At 51.9% G+C, this 13,526-nt stretch overlaps 5 protein-coding genes across 5 annotated transcripts; 2 read left to right on the top strand and 3 right to left on the bottom strand.

Annotated features, from left to right (window-relative positions):
- Positions 1-106: 106 nt before the first annotated feature.
- QC764_609250 (uncharacterized protein) lies at positions 107-3,198 on the top strand (the record flags this gene model as incomplete). The annotated part of the gene is made up of 2 exons (XM_062949403.1): positions 107-420; positions 994-3,198. Exons 1-2 carry the CDS (start codon positions 307-309, stop codon positions 3,196-3,198), a joined length of 2,319 nt encoding a protein of 772 aa, XP_062798142.1. The 5' UTR covers positions 107-306.
- QC764_609240 (uncharacterized protein) lies at positions 2,254-5,245 on the bottom strand. The gene is made up of 2 exons (XM_062949402.1): positions 4,545-5,245; positions 2,254-4,486 (listed from the first exon to the last, which is right to left on the bottom strand). Exons 1-2 carry the CDS (start codon positions 4,925-4,927, stop codon positions 3,490-3,492), a joined length of 1,380 nt encoding a protein of 459 aa, XP_062798141.1. The 5' UTR covers positions 4,928-5,245; the 3' UTR covers positions 2,254-3,489.
- A 342-nt stretch (positions 5,246-5,587) lies between these two features.
- On the bottom strand, positions 5,588-6,439 carry QC764_609230 (uncharacterized protein; the record flags this gene model as incomplete). The annotated part of the gene is made up of 2 exons (XM_062949401.1): positions 5,588-5,996; positions 6,057-6,439. The coding sequence occupies 2 exons, from the start codon at positions 6,437-6,439 to the stop codon at positions 5,798-5,800; spliced, it is 582 nt and encodes a 193-aa protein (XP_062798140.1). The 3' UTR covers positions 5,588-5,797.
- Positions 6,440-6,977: 538 nt separating this feature from the next.
- On the bottom strand, positions 6,978-9,463 carry QC764_609220 (uncharacterized protein; the record flags this gene model as incomplete). The annotated part of the gene is made up of 2 exons (XM_062949400.1): positions 6,978-9,302; positions 9,353-9,463. 2 exons carry the CDS (start codon positions 9,461-9,463, stop codon positions 6,978-6,980), a joined length of 2,436 nt encoding a protein of 811 aa, XP_062798139.1.
- A 3,076-nt stretch (positions 9,464-12,539) lies between these two features.
- On the top strand, positions 12,540-13,118 carry QC764_609210 (uncharacterized protein; the record flags this gene model as incomplete). The annotated part of the gene is made up of 1 exon (XM_062949399.1): positions 12,540-13,118. One exon carries the CDS (start codon positions 12,540-12,542, stop codon positions 13,116-13,118), a length of 579 nt encoding a protein of 192 aa, XP_062798138.1.
- Positions 13,119-13,526: the final 408 nt, after the last annotated feature.

The raw sequence follows: 13,526 nt of genomic DNA, 5'->3' as shown, positions 1-13,526 counted from the left end.
CCCCACCTCGGGCGCTAAACTAGCGCGATATGCACGGCATCGACAGAGACATCTGCCGAACCTGCAGGGGTGTTTGTCTTTGGCTGATCACCCGTGGACCACCCACATAATATTGACAACCATCCGTGCCCTCCATCTGATACTCGACAGCATAGCATCGTCAACCCACCTCCCACGGCGTAGCTGGAGACAAACAAGTGCTTCCTTCTGCTTTCAAGCCTCACTACCTATTTACGTCGAAAAGCAGCAGTTATACCACAGGCCCCAACTATTCCCACCATATTGTCTGCCCACCAGTCCGATCCGATGCAGGCTCCCGCGCAATATCGTCTGCTGTCCTCGTGCCCCACAACCAGTTTGACAACGTCTCCCATCTCACAGACCACGGTTGGTGTGTCGTTGAACTCTTCAATGCCAAATGTCTGTTGGTATCCGCCAATGTGACGCAGCATACTTCAACAACTGGGATACCCAACCTCCCAGATATTTCCGATAGGAGATTGGGTCTCAATGGGCATGCGCTTCGTTCAGATGGCTCCTCAACAGAACATTTGCAAAAACTAGCTCAATTTCGAGGCCCAAGTCTAGCATATAGCTTCACACGTCTCTAAAAGACGTTAATGTTCATGTCACCCAAACCTTTGGACGATCCCGATCCCTCCTAGCTGAACAAGATCCAAGTGGAATTCTGGAAGACCTCTAGTCCTTTGGGAAAGGTCGCTATCGTTTGCTATGACCCGCAGCTCTATCTGCTGAAACGGCCTGCTTCGGACGGTTTCTCCACTTGATCGTTCCTTGTAGCTGACCAGATGCCAACAGAGTTCGCTGGTTCGTTCTTTGCAAGGACACCGGCATGGCTCCATTGGATTAACGGTCGAGTCATTGCTACCCAAGAACGATGACCCCTGATAAGTTCAACCTGCCCCTGCGGCCCTCTGCCAACCAGATCTCTGTATTCATTTTTCAGTTGTAGTCTTGCTGACTGCTTTCCAGTCAACCTGGAAATTCTCGGTATTTTTGGCGCCAATGCTTTCATTAAAGAGGGACACGCTTGACTCTCTATCGACACTGAGCGATGGCCAAAGCCTGCGCGGCAGTGGCCGCTCGATGTTGCCCTGCCCAAACGATCCACGATCAAGTGTCACCAATGCAACTGCTTTGTCACCACCGCCGGCCTCCAAACCCCCCCAGCCACAGTCGACTAGCCACGTCCCTTCACGACTGCGCAGCGATTCGGGATTATCTCTGCACACGAACCAAGCAGCATTCAGGCAGTACACCGACTACGGTTCAGATGGCTCGGTACGGTCAGTTTCTAGTCGTACCCAAGCGGGCAGTCCCACTGAGGGTGGGAGCGTCGACGATGCACCGATCGGACCCAAACCTAGCATAATTCTTAAAGACTCCATTCTCCAAGCCAAACTGCTTCCCAACTTCTTCGACCCTGCCGTCATCAAACTCGCCTTCTCTAACCCAACAACCGGTCACAAGCTCTGCCGATATGCTGCCAGAAAGGGTGGACCTTCAGCAAGTTACATGGACTTTTTGATCAGAGTGGATGAGTACTTCCGGGCGTTTGGGAACATGACTACACTGATCAGTCAGATCACAACAGATTTCACCGGTGTGGTGGCATCCACACCCATTGAGCTACCACAGGACATAGCCAACAGGTTGAAAAACAACACCAAACACTGCGCGCGAACAGCATTGCCGTCGCTAGAACGGCTTTACAGAGAGGCGAAGGCTGCAGTGGAGGAACGATTGGCCGAGACACTCTACCCGGAGTTTGTCAAGTACCAACTATCCGAATGTATGAGGACTTCACTGTCTACAAGCCAGTCTTCGGCTGGGGGCTTTTTGTCGACATGCCCGGGTCTAGGAAACGCCTTTTGCTTGACAACCCCACTCGAGCCCGACAACCCCATCATCTGTGCCTCAGATGCACTTTTGCGAATGTCTGGATATAGGCGCAAGGAGATCATGAACAAGAATTGCAGATTCTTCCAGGGCATATGTACCGACCCCGAGGCCACACGGCGTCTAAGCGAGGCTATCTCAACTGGGCACGAAGCGTCCGAACTCCTCATTAACTACCGCAAGGATGGGACCCCTTTTTGGAACCTTTTATTTGTGTGTCCGTTGTTTGAGGGAGGAACGATTCGGTACTTTCTCGGTGCCCAAATCAATGTGTCTGAGAGCATGGGGTCGGACTACAAGGATATCTTGCGTATCCTGAACTTTGGTCCCCCTGGAGAACAGCAACACCAGCAAGCCCAGCAGCCGTCCGGGAAAGGCCCACGGCCAGCCGAGAAACCGGTGTGGAGGAATCCCATCAATGCTGATGCTGAACGTCCCCTGAGCTCAGCCAGCACCCACCAAAAGGCAGCCCTTCGCAATCGCTTTTTCAAGAGGTTTTCCCGGAAGGGCAGCACTATTCGGGCCAGGATTCCAACTTGGCCGAGCACTCCTCGGGCAGACAGTCCCTCGAATGGGGTTTGCGGGTTGTCAAAGAAGGCCATCCTACCACCCATATCTCGGAAGGCCGAAGCCCCGCAAGAAGAGTACAGCACTCCTTACTCGCGGTTCTTCGTGTTGAAGTACATCCCATCTTTGCCCTCAAGCAGCACCGCCGCGAGCACCAGCACAATGCAGCCCACGCGGCCAAACTATCATTGTGGCTCATCGACAAGCAGCGGTGTTGCGGCTCAGCTAACAATCTCCTTCTCTTCCCACTTTGCCCTGTCGATGCTGGGTCTTCATGAGCCGAACGATGCCAAATTGGTCAGTGGACGGGATATCTTCGCGGTGTTGACACCAAACGCCGCCACGATGAGCTCGATCAGCAACAAGCAAGTGCGGTCCACAGTGTACTCAGCCATTGCAGCCGGCGAATCTGTCAGCCTGGACATAACGACAAGCACAGCTTCGCCGCCTCCGTCGCAGCGACCAACGTCGCCTGTCAAGAAGGTCCACACAAGGGGAATCAGTGTCGCTAAAGGCGGGGACTACCAGCCCTCCAGACTGAGCGACACGTTGGACAGAGGAGCCGACTTTCTGAGCTCGGTCTTTTCACACAATGGGGCAGGATTAGGAGGGAAGAATGCCACAAGGAAGGTGGTGAGCCACTGGACACCACTGAAGAATGGCAACGGCGAGGTAGAGTTTGTGGTTGTCGTTTTGACTGCCGCCTCTTGATTGTGTGCTCTCTCGCATCGGCAGGCGTTGGGGATATTGTTGGCATGATGTTGATGTGCATGATGCGGCACGATATGGCTTGATGACTTGATACGCTGCAATGGACAATGACTATACGCAAAATAGATAGAACGATGGATGTTAGACGCCGTCTGGAGACGACTGAACAGATGCATGGTTTATGATCTTTTCTCTACACAAAACTACGCTCCTTCCGGCTGCATAGAAACAGCAAATTGGTATACCCACACATGTCTACATTCTACACACGGAGCTATGCCTCCTTACCAACTAAAACTCCTTTGTCTCTCCTATCTTGCACACCCCAAACACACCCTCTTCCTGTATCCCACTCCTCTTCAACGCATCCTTCAGCAATCTCGGCGGCTCGTCCACCTCCTCGCTCGTCAGCACCCACGTGCCCCAATGTATCCCCATCGCCTTCTTGCACTTCGTGTCCTTGAAGATCTCCACCGCATCGTACGGATTCGCATGCATCCAACTAAACAACCACCTCGGATGATACGCCCCAATGGGTATCAATCCCAGATCAAACGGGCCCATCCTCTCCCCGATCTGCTTAAACTGCGGGCACTTCGGCAAACTCTCATACTCTGGCCCGTAATCCGCCGCCGGATCCTTCCATTGAGTAACCGGCAATTGCGGCACCCTCCTATATCCTGTATCACCCCCAAACCAAACACTCTTCCCCCCGGATTTAACCCCCCAGCTCGCCCAGAGAGTCTTGTCATGATCAAGCCCATTCCTCCCGCTCGAATGCTGACACGGCAGACAGGTAATCTCCGCCTCCATCCCCCCCTGTCCCTTCCCCCCCTCCGGAGTCAAACTCATCTTCACCCCTTCCCACCAATCCATCTCCACCACCTTTTCCACCCCACTGGCCTTGAACCACTTCTCCAACCCCAACCCGACGAAAAACCAGGCGTTGGGATGGTGGGTTTGGATGTCTTTGATAGAAGAATAACTCAAATGGTCATAATGACTGTGCGAGATCACCACCGCGTCGACAATGGGTAGATCCCCTAGTTTACACGGTGGAGGTGTGTAACGCTTCGGCCCGAACCACTGCACGGGAGCACAGCGGTCTTCAAAGACAGGGTCGAAGAGAACCCTCAGACCGGAGGGGAACTCAACGTAGTAGCATGCGTGACCGAGCCAGGTTGCTCGGAGGGGGGTGTTTTCCCTTGTGGGGGAGAATGATGGGGGGCAGGAGGGGATGCTGGCTGCTGAGGTGTCGGGTGTGGGGAGGTTTCCTTGGAGTTTGGCGCTACGTTGCTTTGTGAGTGAATGGTGGTGAATAATCACGGGAGGATAGTAAGACTCACGTCAAGATTGCCCGTAAGGTCTGGAACATCGTCGGCTTTGGATCCCCCGCCGAGGGGTACGGATTCCGAAACTTGACATGTCTCCCGCCCGCATCTTTAACATGATGAGGATTTGAAGCTGCGTCGTCGGGGAGGTTGCCTGCCCTGACTGGTTTCGTCACCGAACTCTCGTACACGACCGCACCCGCAGCGGTAGCCATCGTGGCAGCAGCGGCAACAGCAGTTGAGACAGGAACAATAGCTGCTCTTCTCGTGGCAGAGGCCGAATAAAACCCAACCAACCTCGGCCGGGCAGGGTTACACGTGAAAAATGCTCTCTTCGACGGCGAGGATGTAAACCGATTGACAAGATATCGACCCAGAATCCGTTCCACACCCATCATGAACACACCTCAAACAGCCAAGGTGAAGAAGCGGGGTGTGGTTTTATGCTTAAGCAGCTGCCAACTCGAACCCGGCCAAGCTCAAAGAAGGCAAGGGTGTCTGTCAGGCCGCGTCGCTGTTTCCGGGGCTCATCGGACTTAAGCCAAATCTCACTCGGCAACTGTCAACTCAACTTAAACAACCGACCGCACATCCCGAACCGACCATACAGAATCTCGAAAAAACGCCAGCTGAGGCAGGTCAGCATTGTGTGTTGGTCGCCGGACGGCCGTTAATTCCGCCGACGGCGAAGGAAGCCGAGCTCGTTGGGGGTCGGCCCGGAGGTTGGATGGTGTCCGATGCCGAGGGGAGGGTTAGGGTTGTGCTTTGCCCCTGAATTTGTCACTGGTGATAATTGGTCCGTACCCGAGATTCTGGAAGGGTTCCCCGATTTTGCAGGATCGCGGTTGACGCGTTCTATCAAACGACAGGACCCGCACCGTTGAGCTGCGAAGTTGGGATGGCTTCTTAAACACGGGTTTCACAAGCCTCAAGAGTTGCCAATGCCCTCAGATTGCATATGACTTCGCTCTAAAGCCTTGCTGCCCGGCTGGCTCCTTCGCGATCAGAGGTTGCAACCAACGCTCACACTTACATCACTTCCGCACAGCCACGAGGCCTTCAAAACTAACAATGTTATTTCCTCATATCCCTCTCACGAATATACCAGAGGACGCTATAAACCCAAGCAACTAACGTGTCCCTGCACAAAAGAAAACTAGATCCATAACCTCTAGCCCCACACTCAATGTGCAAGGTCATTCCAAAATCTAGCTCGAAACCAGATCCCCTCTCTCATGCTCCCTCCATTGATCAAATCCAGCAGCTGTCTAAGGAGCTAGGCGAAAGGGCATGGCCATCGGAGGCGCGTAGCCGTTCATAGGCGCCTGGACAGGTCCGCCAGGGCCAACAAATGTGCCAATGGGGTAAAAGGACGTGATCTGGATCGGGATGCCCGTGTTGGGCCCGACGGGAGAAGTGTAAACAAAGGACTGAGCGGCCATGGAGACAGGTCCGGCACTCATGCTGCTGGAGATACAAGTTAACTTTCGAATTTTTTGTTCTTGTCAACATGGGAGCGGTTCTTACTATCCCATCATTGGCATCGGCATGGCAGCTGGGGTCATGGGCCGCATGTTGTTGACAAAGTTGGCTCCAGCAGCGGCTCCCGCTCCGGCGGCAGCACCCGCGAAAGCCCCGGCAGCAGCGCCGGATATGGCACCCGAGGCGGCACCAGAGGCAGCGCCAGCAGCAGCCCCGGCAGCTGAGGCTCCGGCATAGCTGGAAAGTAGAAGAAGTAAGTTAGAGCGGTTATTTCTTGTCTTCATGCGGCCAAGGAGGAAGCCAGAAATATGGAATACTTGCTTCATGGCGCCGAACATGTTGTCGGACGCATACCCATGACAGCACATCTGAGGCTGAAGCTGGACGGGCATCACGTATGAGGGGTGGCAACCATACGGGCAGGGCATAGTGATGGTTTGCGGTCTTGGGTGTTGAAAATGAATTGAGATGTGGTCGAGATGCTGAACCGCGAGTTGAATCGCGTGGAATGGTGGTATTGTAAAGTGTATGAAGTTTGTAATGTGTGGTGGAGAGAGGAAAAAGGGCAGAAGCTGCTGCAGCTTTGGTCGAGAGCTGCCGAGTGGTCACGGGAGATTGTCCTCAGGCATGTGAAGGGAGAAGGCCGGTAGTTTACATTGTCCGTCATCATGTAATCTCATGGTGGTGGGCTGATTCGGTGTGCTGACCTGTTTGTCACGGCCAGACATGGGATGAAGAGTCACCCAGGCTGCAATTCAAGAAGGTATTTCTAGCCGGCTGCCATATCCATTGTTGACGTTGGGAAAGAACGAAGGACAGTGACGTGGGGGCGGAACGATGAATAGCCCTTTCCTAGATGATGTTGCTCCCTTGAAGGCGTCATATCGCCCGACCAAATGTAAGCTGGTTGTTGTTGTCTACCTGGTATTTTGAATACTACTAGCATCTCTCACAACTTGAGCACCATCACAAATCGCCCAAGGTCACATCACACCAAAACTCCATCCTCAACCCTGTCAACTCTTCAAGGTCAAGGTCCTTCACCTCAAGGCCACCTGGTGCAATACAAACCTCCCACTCGGTCAGCGGTGTTTGAAGCGTGCAGTCCCTCTGTTGACTGTATTCTCCGTCGCAAACAATCGAACCATCCAGAGGAACGTACTCAAATAGCAGAGCACGGGCATCTCCCACGAAATTTGACACCCTGTCTGTCCGGGCGCCAGGCAACGCGATATCGGAAAAGCGGCCTGGTGTCTTGAGATACAACCTCAAGGTGTCCATCCCCGTGGGTGGGTAAACCGTCTTCACACCATCAAGATAGCATCGAACACGACTGACACGGATGCGGCTGAAGCCGTTGAAGATATTTTGATCTGGGCGAAGCGAGACCGTAACCGATTGCCCGGCACCCAATTGCGCTCGCAAATCCGTTGCGTCCGTAGCATTTCCAAGTGTGCGAATGACAAAACGGCGGTTCTGGATCTGGACGCGTGATCCAAAGGCGGCAACGCTGCCCTGGAGTTTGGCAGCAGCGTCCAGGAAATCGACAACTGGCTGAACAGGCGAGAAAGTGATGGGGGAGTAAGGTGTGAGGGCATGGAACATGTAGGCCTCAGAATACGACTGGAAGTCAAGAAAAATCAAAGAGCGAATCGACAAGAGACGGTCGAACATGGCACGCCGCAAGATGTCGAGCACGGCGTCTTGCTGCATCAGGGTCCTAGTAGAGAGAGTGAGGCGGGCCTGGTCGCGACGCTGCAGCTTGACGAGCACGACAGCAAGATCATCGCCACGCCTGCACAGGTATTCCTGTGTTTGCAGATAGGTCTTGCCATTGACAGCCAATTTGCGGAGGGAGAGTAAGTATTCTCGCTTCCCGTCACAGTCGACACTCGCAATGGCTTTCTCCATGTCATCGACCTGCTCACGAAAAATGTCCCACAGGGCGGTCGCGTTGAACACATCCATGTCCATATCAGGACGCTGCACTGCAATCTCGTCGCGAAGTTTCTTTGCTGCCTCAAGAGTCGCTACAACTCCGGCCACCTCACCAGCCAGCTTCGTCAAAGACTCAATCACAGGCTTGATCTCCTCGTAAAGCTGCTTTAGCTTTTTAAAGATCTCAGTTAGCGTCTTGATTCCTCCCACGCCTGAATTGATGGCGGTGCCAATTGAGGGAGCTGCAAGACCTCCTGTAGCAACTGTCGCGGCCACCGCACCGAAAACGTCTACGACGGCCTTGCATACGCCCACCACGGCTTCTTGCTCCTTTTTCTTGCTCCATGCATCGATACCAGCGTTCAAATCTTTCTGGGCCGTGTCGAGAGACTTTTCGTTCTCCAGGAAACGCTTTTGGGCCACATTGTTGGCGTTCACCGCCGCTTCGTACCCCTTTTGAGCCAAAGCCTCGAGAAACTGGTATTCGGTAATGGCATCCTCGCTGCGTGCGAGCATGTTGGCTGTCAGAGCTGCGAAGTTACCTGTGGTGGTGTCCTGAGCCGCGAAACTTCGGAACGCATCCTCGAAAGCCTTCGCCGCGATGAGTCGAGACTTCAACACTTGCTTGCTGGCGTAGATGTTGACGGACGGCACATTAAAGATGTTGTGGGTATTCGAAAGAATAAGGGTATTGCGTAACGACGAGGCTTGAATGTTGAGACTAACTGTAGTCGGCGATGCGCTAAGGTTACACACCCAGTTGAGAATCTCGAGTGAAAGCTGACGATCTGTATGGAGGATCGAAGCAGCAACGAGAAACTGAAAGTATACAAGTCGTGGGAGATTGTCGTTGATATAAGATTCGGCTTCAACCGTTCCATCGGGTCTCAAACGGTCCAGGTAGTCTGCTGTAGACATGTCGAGCATCGAGGGTTCAAATTGTTCCGTGTAGAAGTCTTCTCCCGTCCAGACCACTTGGATGCCCCATTTATCCCGGTCTATAGAAAGCGACTTGGATCTGGAGGATCCATCGGTCGAAATGAAGTTGACACCAAAGCTAGCAGGCAACGAATATGTGAAGATGTCGAGAATAGAAGTGGTCGAGAGACTCATTGTAAGGGCATTTTTAGCATCGCCGAGGCACTGTAACTTGCGGGCAAAAATGCGAAGGTCTAGATCGTTGGCTAGGTCGTCATGAGCGACGACAACATTTTCGGGTATCTCTAGCGTGTCACAGTACACCACAAGTCGACGAAGAGCGGTATTCAAATTGGCATCTCTGACAAGACGGTTGGCCTCTGCCAGGGACTCGTTCAGGCGCTGGACGGGAGAGCGGAGATAAACCTGGCCGCTCTGTCAGCCCTGTCAAACATTAACTTTAAGAGAGCCAGAAGCCCACATACCGTACGACTGTCCGCATCGAGATACGCTGCTTCAGCGTAGTCTTTGGCAAAGGTCTTCTCTTGCAGAGTAAAACCATTGACCATTTGATCCGACGCAATCTTGAAATTCATGATGCAAAGAGACAATCCTGCTTCTTGACACTCTAAGAGCACTGGACTGTATCAAAAGCAATGCAAGGCAAGGCATTGATGGCAAGAATCGAGCAAGACCAAAAGTCCACCTTTTTCCAATCCTTTGGTCAGAAACTAAAGAACAAGAATATTTTGCCTTTTCATTTCTCTCCTGATATCACGCCTGCTCATTTCTGGGTACTTGCTTGTCTGAACCTAGCAGGTCTCTCCCCTCAACACCCCTCCATCATGCCTGCCTGCCTAGAAGACGCTGCTCTTCAGCCGCATGTATGCTCAAAACTTACCTATTCTACTCTCAAACAAGTCGCTGCAAGTGCTTCTTTCGTAGCCAGTTGCCGTCGAATCGACAGAGCAAACCCCCAAGCCACACCATTTTTGGTTCGCCCTAATACTGGCCATATTGGGCCCAAGTGGCTTGCATTTTATCTGCAGTCCTCACCAATCCCCCATCCGACATCAACATCACCCCAGCTGCACTAATCTAATAAAGTCCCTCAGATCACTTGGCAAAGTCGACATTGGCTCAAGTAGGTTTGCGGTGTGAAATTGCTCCAATTGGGAGAGAAAGAGACTCGAATATCGTTATCGGGCTGCATCGAGTCACAACAGAAACTGTGCGTTCCAGACCATTCCAATCCAAAATACCTGCATGTTTTGAAACCATTGGGTATGAAGCCATGATCCCTCCAAACTAAAGCCTTGTGAAGCATCGGCTGGGGGGGAACTTGACAAGGCAACTGCGGGAAAATTGAGCAACATGTTGTGGGAGGAAAGAAGTTTGACTCCAGAGTTTTACTTTTCATGTCACGACATCATTTGAATATGCCTAAGGAGGTACCTAGTACTCAAAGGTCCAATAAATAACAAGACAGTGATGACGCAATTCCCTACGAGAATTCTGTCCCGCAACAAGAATAGTGCATCCCAACAAAAATGGTTGCCTAGAAGGTGACTTGCTGCAAGTTGCGGATTACCTGAACAGGAAGGGCTAGGTGGTGTTGGTCGGCATCAAACGCCACAAGTCAAAGAAAAGGACACAGCGGCGTTTGCCTTATAGAACTGGTTCGCATGAGCTGAATGATAACAGATGGGTGACAAAGGCCTCGAAAGCTGAGGTGGCATTACTTTTGAAGAAGACGTACATGAAGGCCCTGCTCCTTCGCTTCTGCCAGACCGTATCGAAGCTTCACTTGTCAAGGACAGTTTGGATTGCATCTCAATATGGCGACCGTCCAAGTTCTTGCCCCTCAAGCCGCTCTGGATACCTTTGGGGAGCAGGCTCTTACTTTTCTTCGGCAAGCTCAGCCGACACAAACTGGGATACGAATCGTGTATCAGGAGACAGTAGGAGCCGATGTAGACGGCACTCAAGGCTTCTCGCTCGATGATACTCTTTTCACAAAGCTCCAACTCTACATCGCCGCCTCTTTCGTTTTCCCGAAGACACCAGATCAATTCCGAGCCAAGTACCCCTTTGCTGACTTTCACACGACCAACCTCAAGAAAGGGAATTACGAGGTGTGTGGCCAACCTCAACTTATTACCTTACATGAAGACTCCGATTACTAACGCGCCTTGCTAAAGTTGATTGTTGATGTGTTGACTACGATACATCAGCACTGTGCTATCTTTCAGACCAACGGGATCAACCCAATGATTGAACTTTGTTAGTACAATTTAATCTTCTCTGCCTGCTATTACCGTCCTCGCATTCAATGATTTTGCGTCCACCTTCATCTTCTTTCCCGAACATGATAGCCCCGTTTTAGTTACCTCCTCTCACCCATTTCTCTCTTCTTCTACCTCGTCTATCCCAGTCCGGCAGCCGCAACATTCACTCAATTCCCCTCAAAGTATGAGGTTTAACGTGCACAATACATCTCCTTCACTACTTACGGCAGCTCGTCATCAGCGCCTCCCTACTTCACCACGGATTTCTAACGTGATCTGAGGTGACTCAATGTCTAGCTCACTCAATTGCCAATTTTGCCGACGAAGTGGTGACCCTTGTTGGTGCGCTCAAGGAACAGCTTGATGTCATCTGCGATGCCAATATTCAGCTGAGTAGTCCGAGAAGCAAGCAGGCTCGTCGCGATGCCAAGGAGATACTGCACATGTTGAAGAGCAACAGTGCGGAGGTGCATGAGAGATGCAAAGAAATCCACCATGTCACCAGCTTCGTAATGACACCCACCGATTCATTCACACTCATTGGAATGCGTGCTGACCCGGATTTAGTTCAGGACACAAACCCTCGAGGACGAGAAGGGTCTGAAAGGTCTCATCGAGCTGCTTGACGCCGCAGTGACGGAGTTTATGCTTTATGATGCCATCTCGAAGAAGATGGAGGAGATACGCGATTCGCTCCTGCAGCTTTCCAAGCAGCAGAGTGAGGCGGCTTCCAAGGTTACAAACAAAAAGGTTACTCATTTCTTTTGTAAGTCCCTTCATGCTGATTTCTTTTTGGCAATAAGGCAGTGCTTACGAGCCCGCCCTGTCAGGTCAACTTTTCGGGATCAATCTGTTCTTTGACAACTCGTCACAAGAGTTGAAGGACGCGTTGCAGGAGCTTGAGAAGATAAATATCGAATACAACATAAAGATATGCGATGGCAATCGCCAGAAGCTTGCACTCATCAACTCAGTGGACCGCATTCACGGGCTGTCGCATTCGATAGACAACATCACTGAGCACATAGCAGGTGCTCAGGCCTGTCTACAAAACATGATGGGTCAGTATACGGCCAATCCAATTTGCGCTACCGATCCGACTGCAACTGACATGAAACTTACTATTAGATGGTATGAGCCAAATGAAAACGAACGCAGACTCACTCATCAGGAATTTGGAGAGCCTTGAGGGCCGTGTCATGCCCGAGAGCCACGCGAGCGGTGTCATTGTCAAAATTAGCGTGGACCGCACCGTGAAGGCCTGGAATATGGTATGCTATCTCTTCATTACCCGGTGTTGGATTGTGTTGCTCAAGTCTTGTCTCAGGTTTTCCATGTTGCTCGGCAGTTTGCCAAGCACGGCCTCATTGTTCATGCCAACGAGATGCCTGCCCCCAAGGAGAAAAAAGCTCCCAGGCTACTTGCCGCTCATTACGGAGGCCAGGACGTAACCTTTTTGGGAAGACTTATCTTTCCCCATGTCGAAAACCTGGTCGTTGACGCCCGTACATTCCCTATTCGCGACCCATGGCCCGTGAACCCCAAGTCACTGAGCCTTGTGTACACCTTTGGCGACAGCCCTACTGACGAAAAGCGGGTCTTCGTTTCCAAGGCTGGCGAGGATACTGTTTGGACTCTTACCTCGGATGATATCAAAACGCAGCCACCAGGGGTGACGCTGGCCAGTGCCTGGCCTCCGGAGGTCCCGGGCCGCATCAAGATCTACGCTGTTATCTATGGCTTGGAGCAGATCACGCACCCGACAGTGTACCGAAGGCTTTACGAGGCTGCGTCAAGAAACGAGCGTATCTACATCAGCAACAAGTTCTTCAGCAACTCACCACTCATCAATGAGGATCCTTGGCGTGGAACAATTAAGAGTGCTGCCATCGTCTATACCATCCGAGGAAAATGGAAGTCAATCAGTGGTAGGGAACGCGAGTACATGTCATGGGAGTTGTAGTCGGTCCTGTCGCTCCTACACGACACAGTGTGCTGGGACGGTTAAGACCCAGCTGTCTCGGCCCCGCTTCTCATTTTATTTTCAAGTCATTTCCAGTTTATGCTCCTTATTGAACGGGGTATTTGGCGGGACTTCTACCTGCTATCGACTAGCGGGGCAGCTCCTAGAATATGAAGGTGGACAATATCAAACACCTTGGTTTCATTCGCGACCGCCAAATCCCCTCATGGCATGTGTACCAAGGATCCCTCCACAAGGTACCTAACGATCTCGACCAAGCCGATGTTGAGAATATTCTCAGGTTGTACGATGGTGTCCGAAGCCTAACTTCTTTTTTTTTTTTTCCCTTTTTTTTTTTTATGCATGGGGTCGTCTTTTTGCAAATCTAACTATGGGACGATTCCCTGC

Source organism: Podospora pseudoanserina, chromosome 6 (genome assembly GCF_035222485.1).
Source record: "Podospora pseudoanserina strain CBS 124.78 chromosome 6, whole genome shotgun sequence".
NCBI classification, from domain to species: Eukaryota; Fungi; Ascomycota; class Sordariomycetes; order Sordariales; family Podosporaceae; genus Podospora; species Podospora pseudoanserina.
This window is presented reverse-complemented; position numbering and strand designations above follow the sequence as displayed.

Coding starts and splice junctions, on each gene's coding strand:
- QC764_609240 (XM_062949402.1), bottom strand. CDS start 4,927: ATGATGGGTGTGGAACGGATTCTGGGTCGATATCTTGTCAATCGGTTT. Junction 4,487..4,544: donor ACCTTACGGGCAATCTTGAC/GTGAGTCTTACT, acceptor AAAGCAACGTAG/CGCCAAACTCCAAGGAAACC.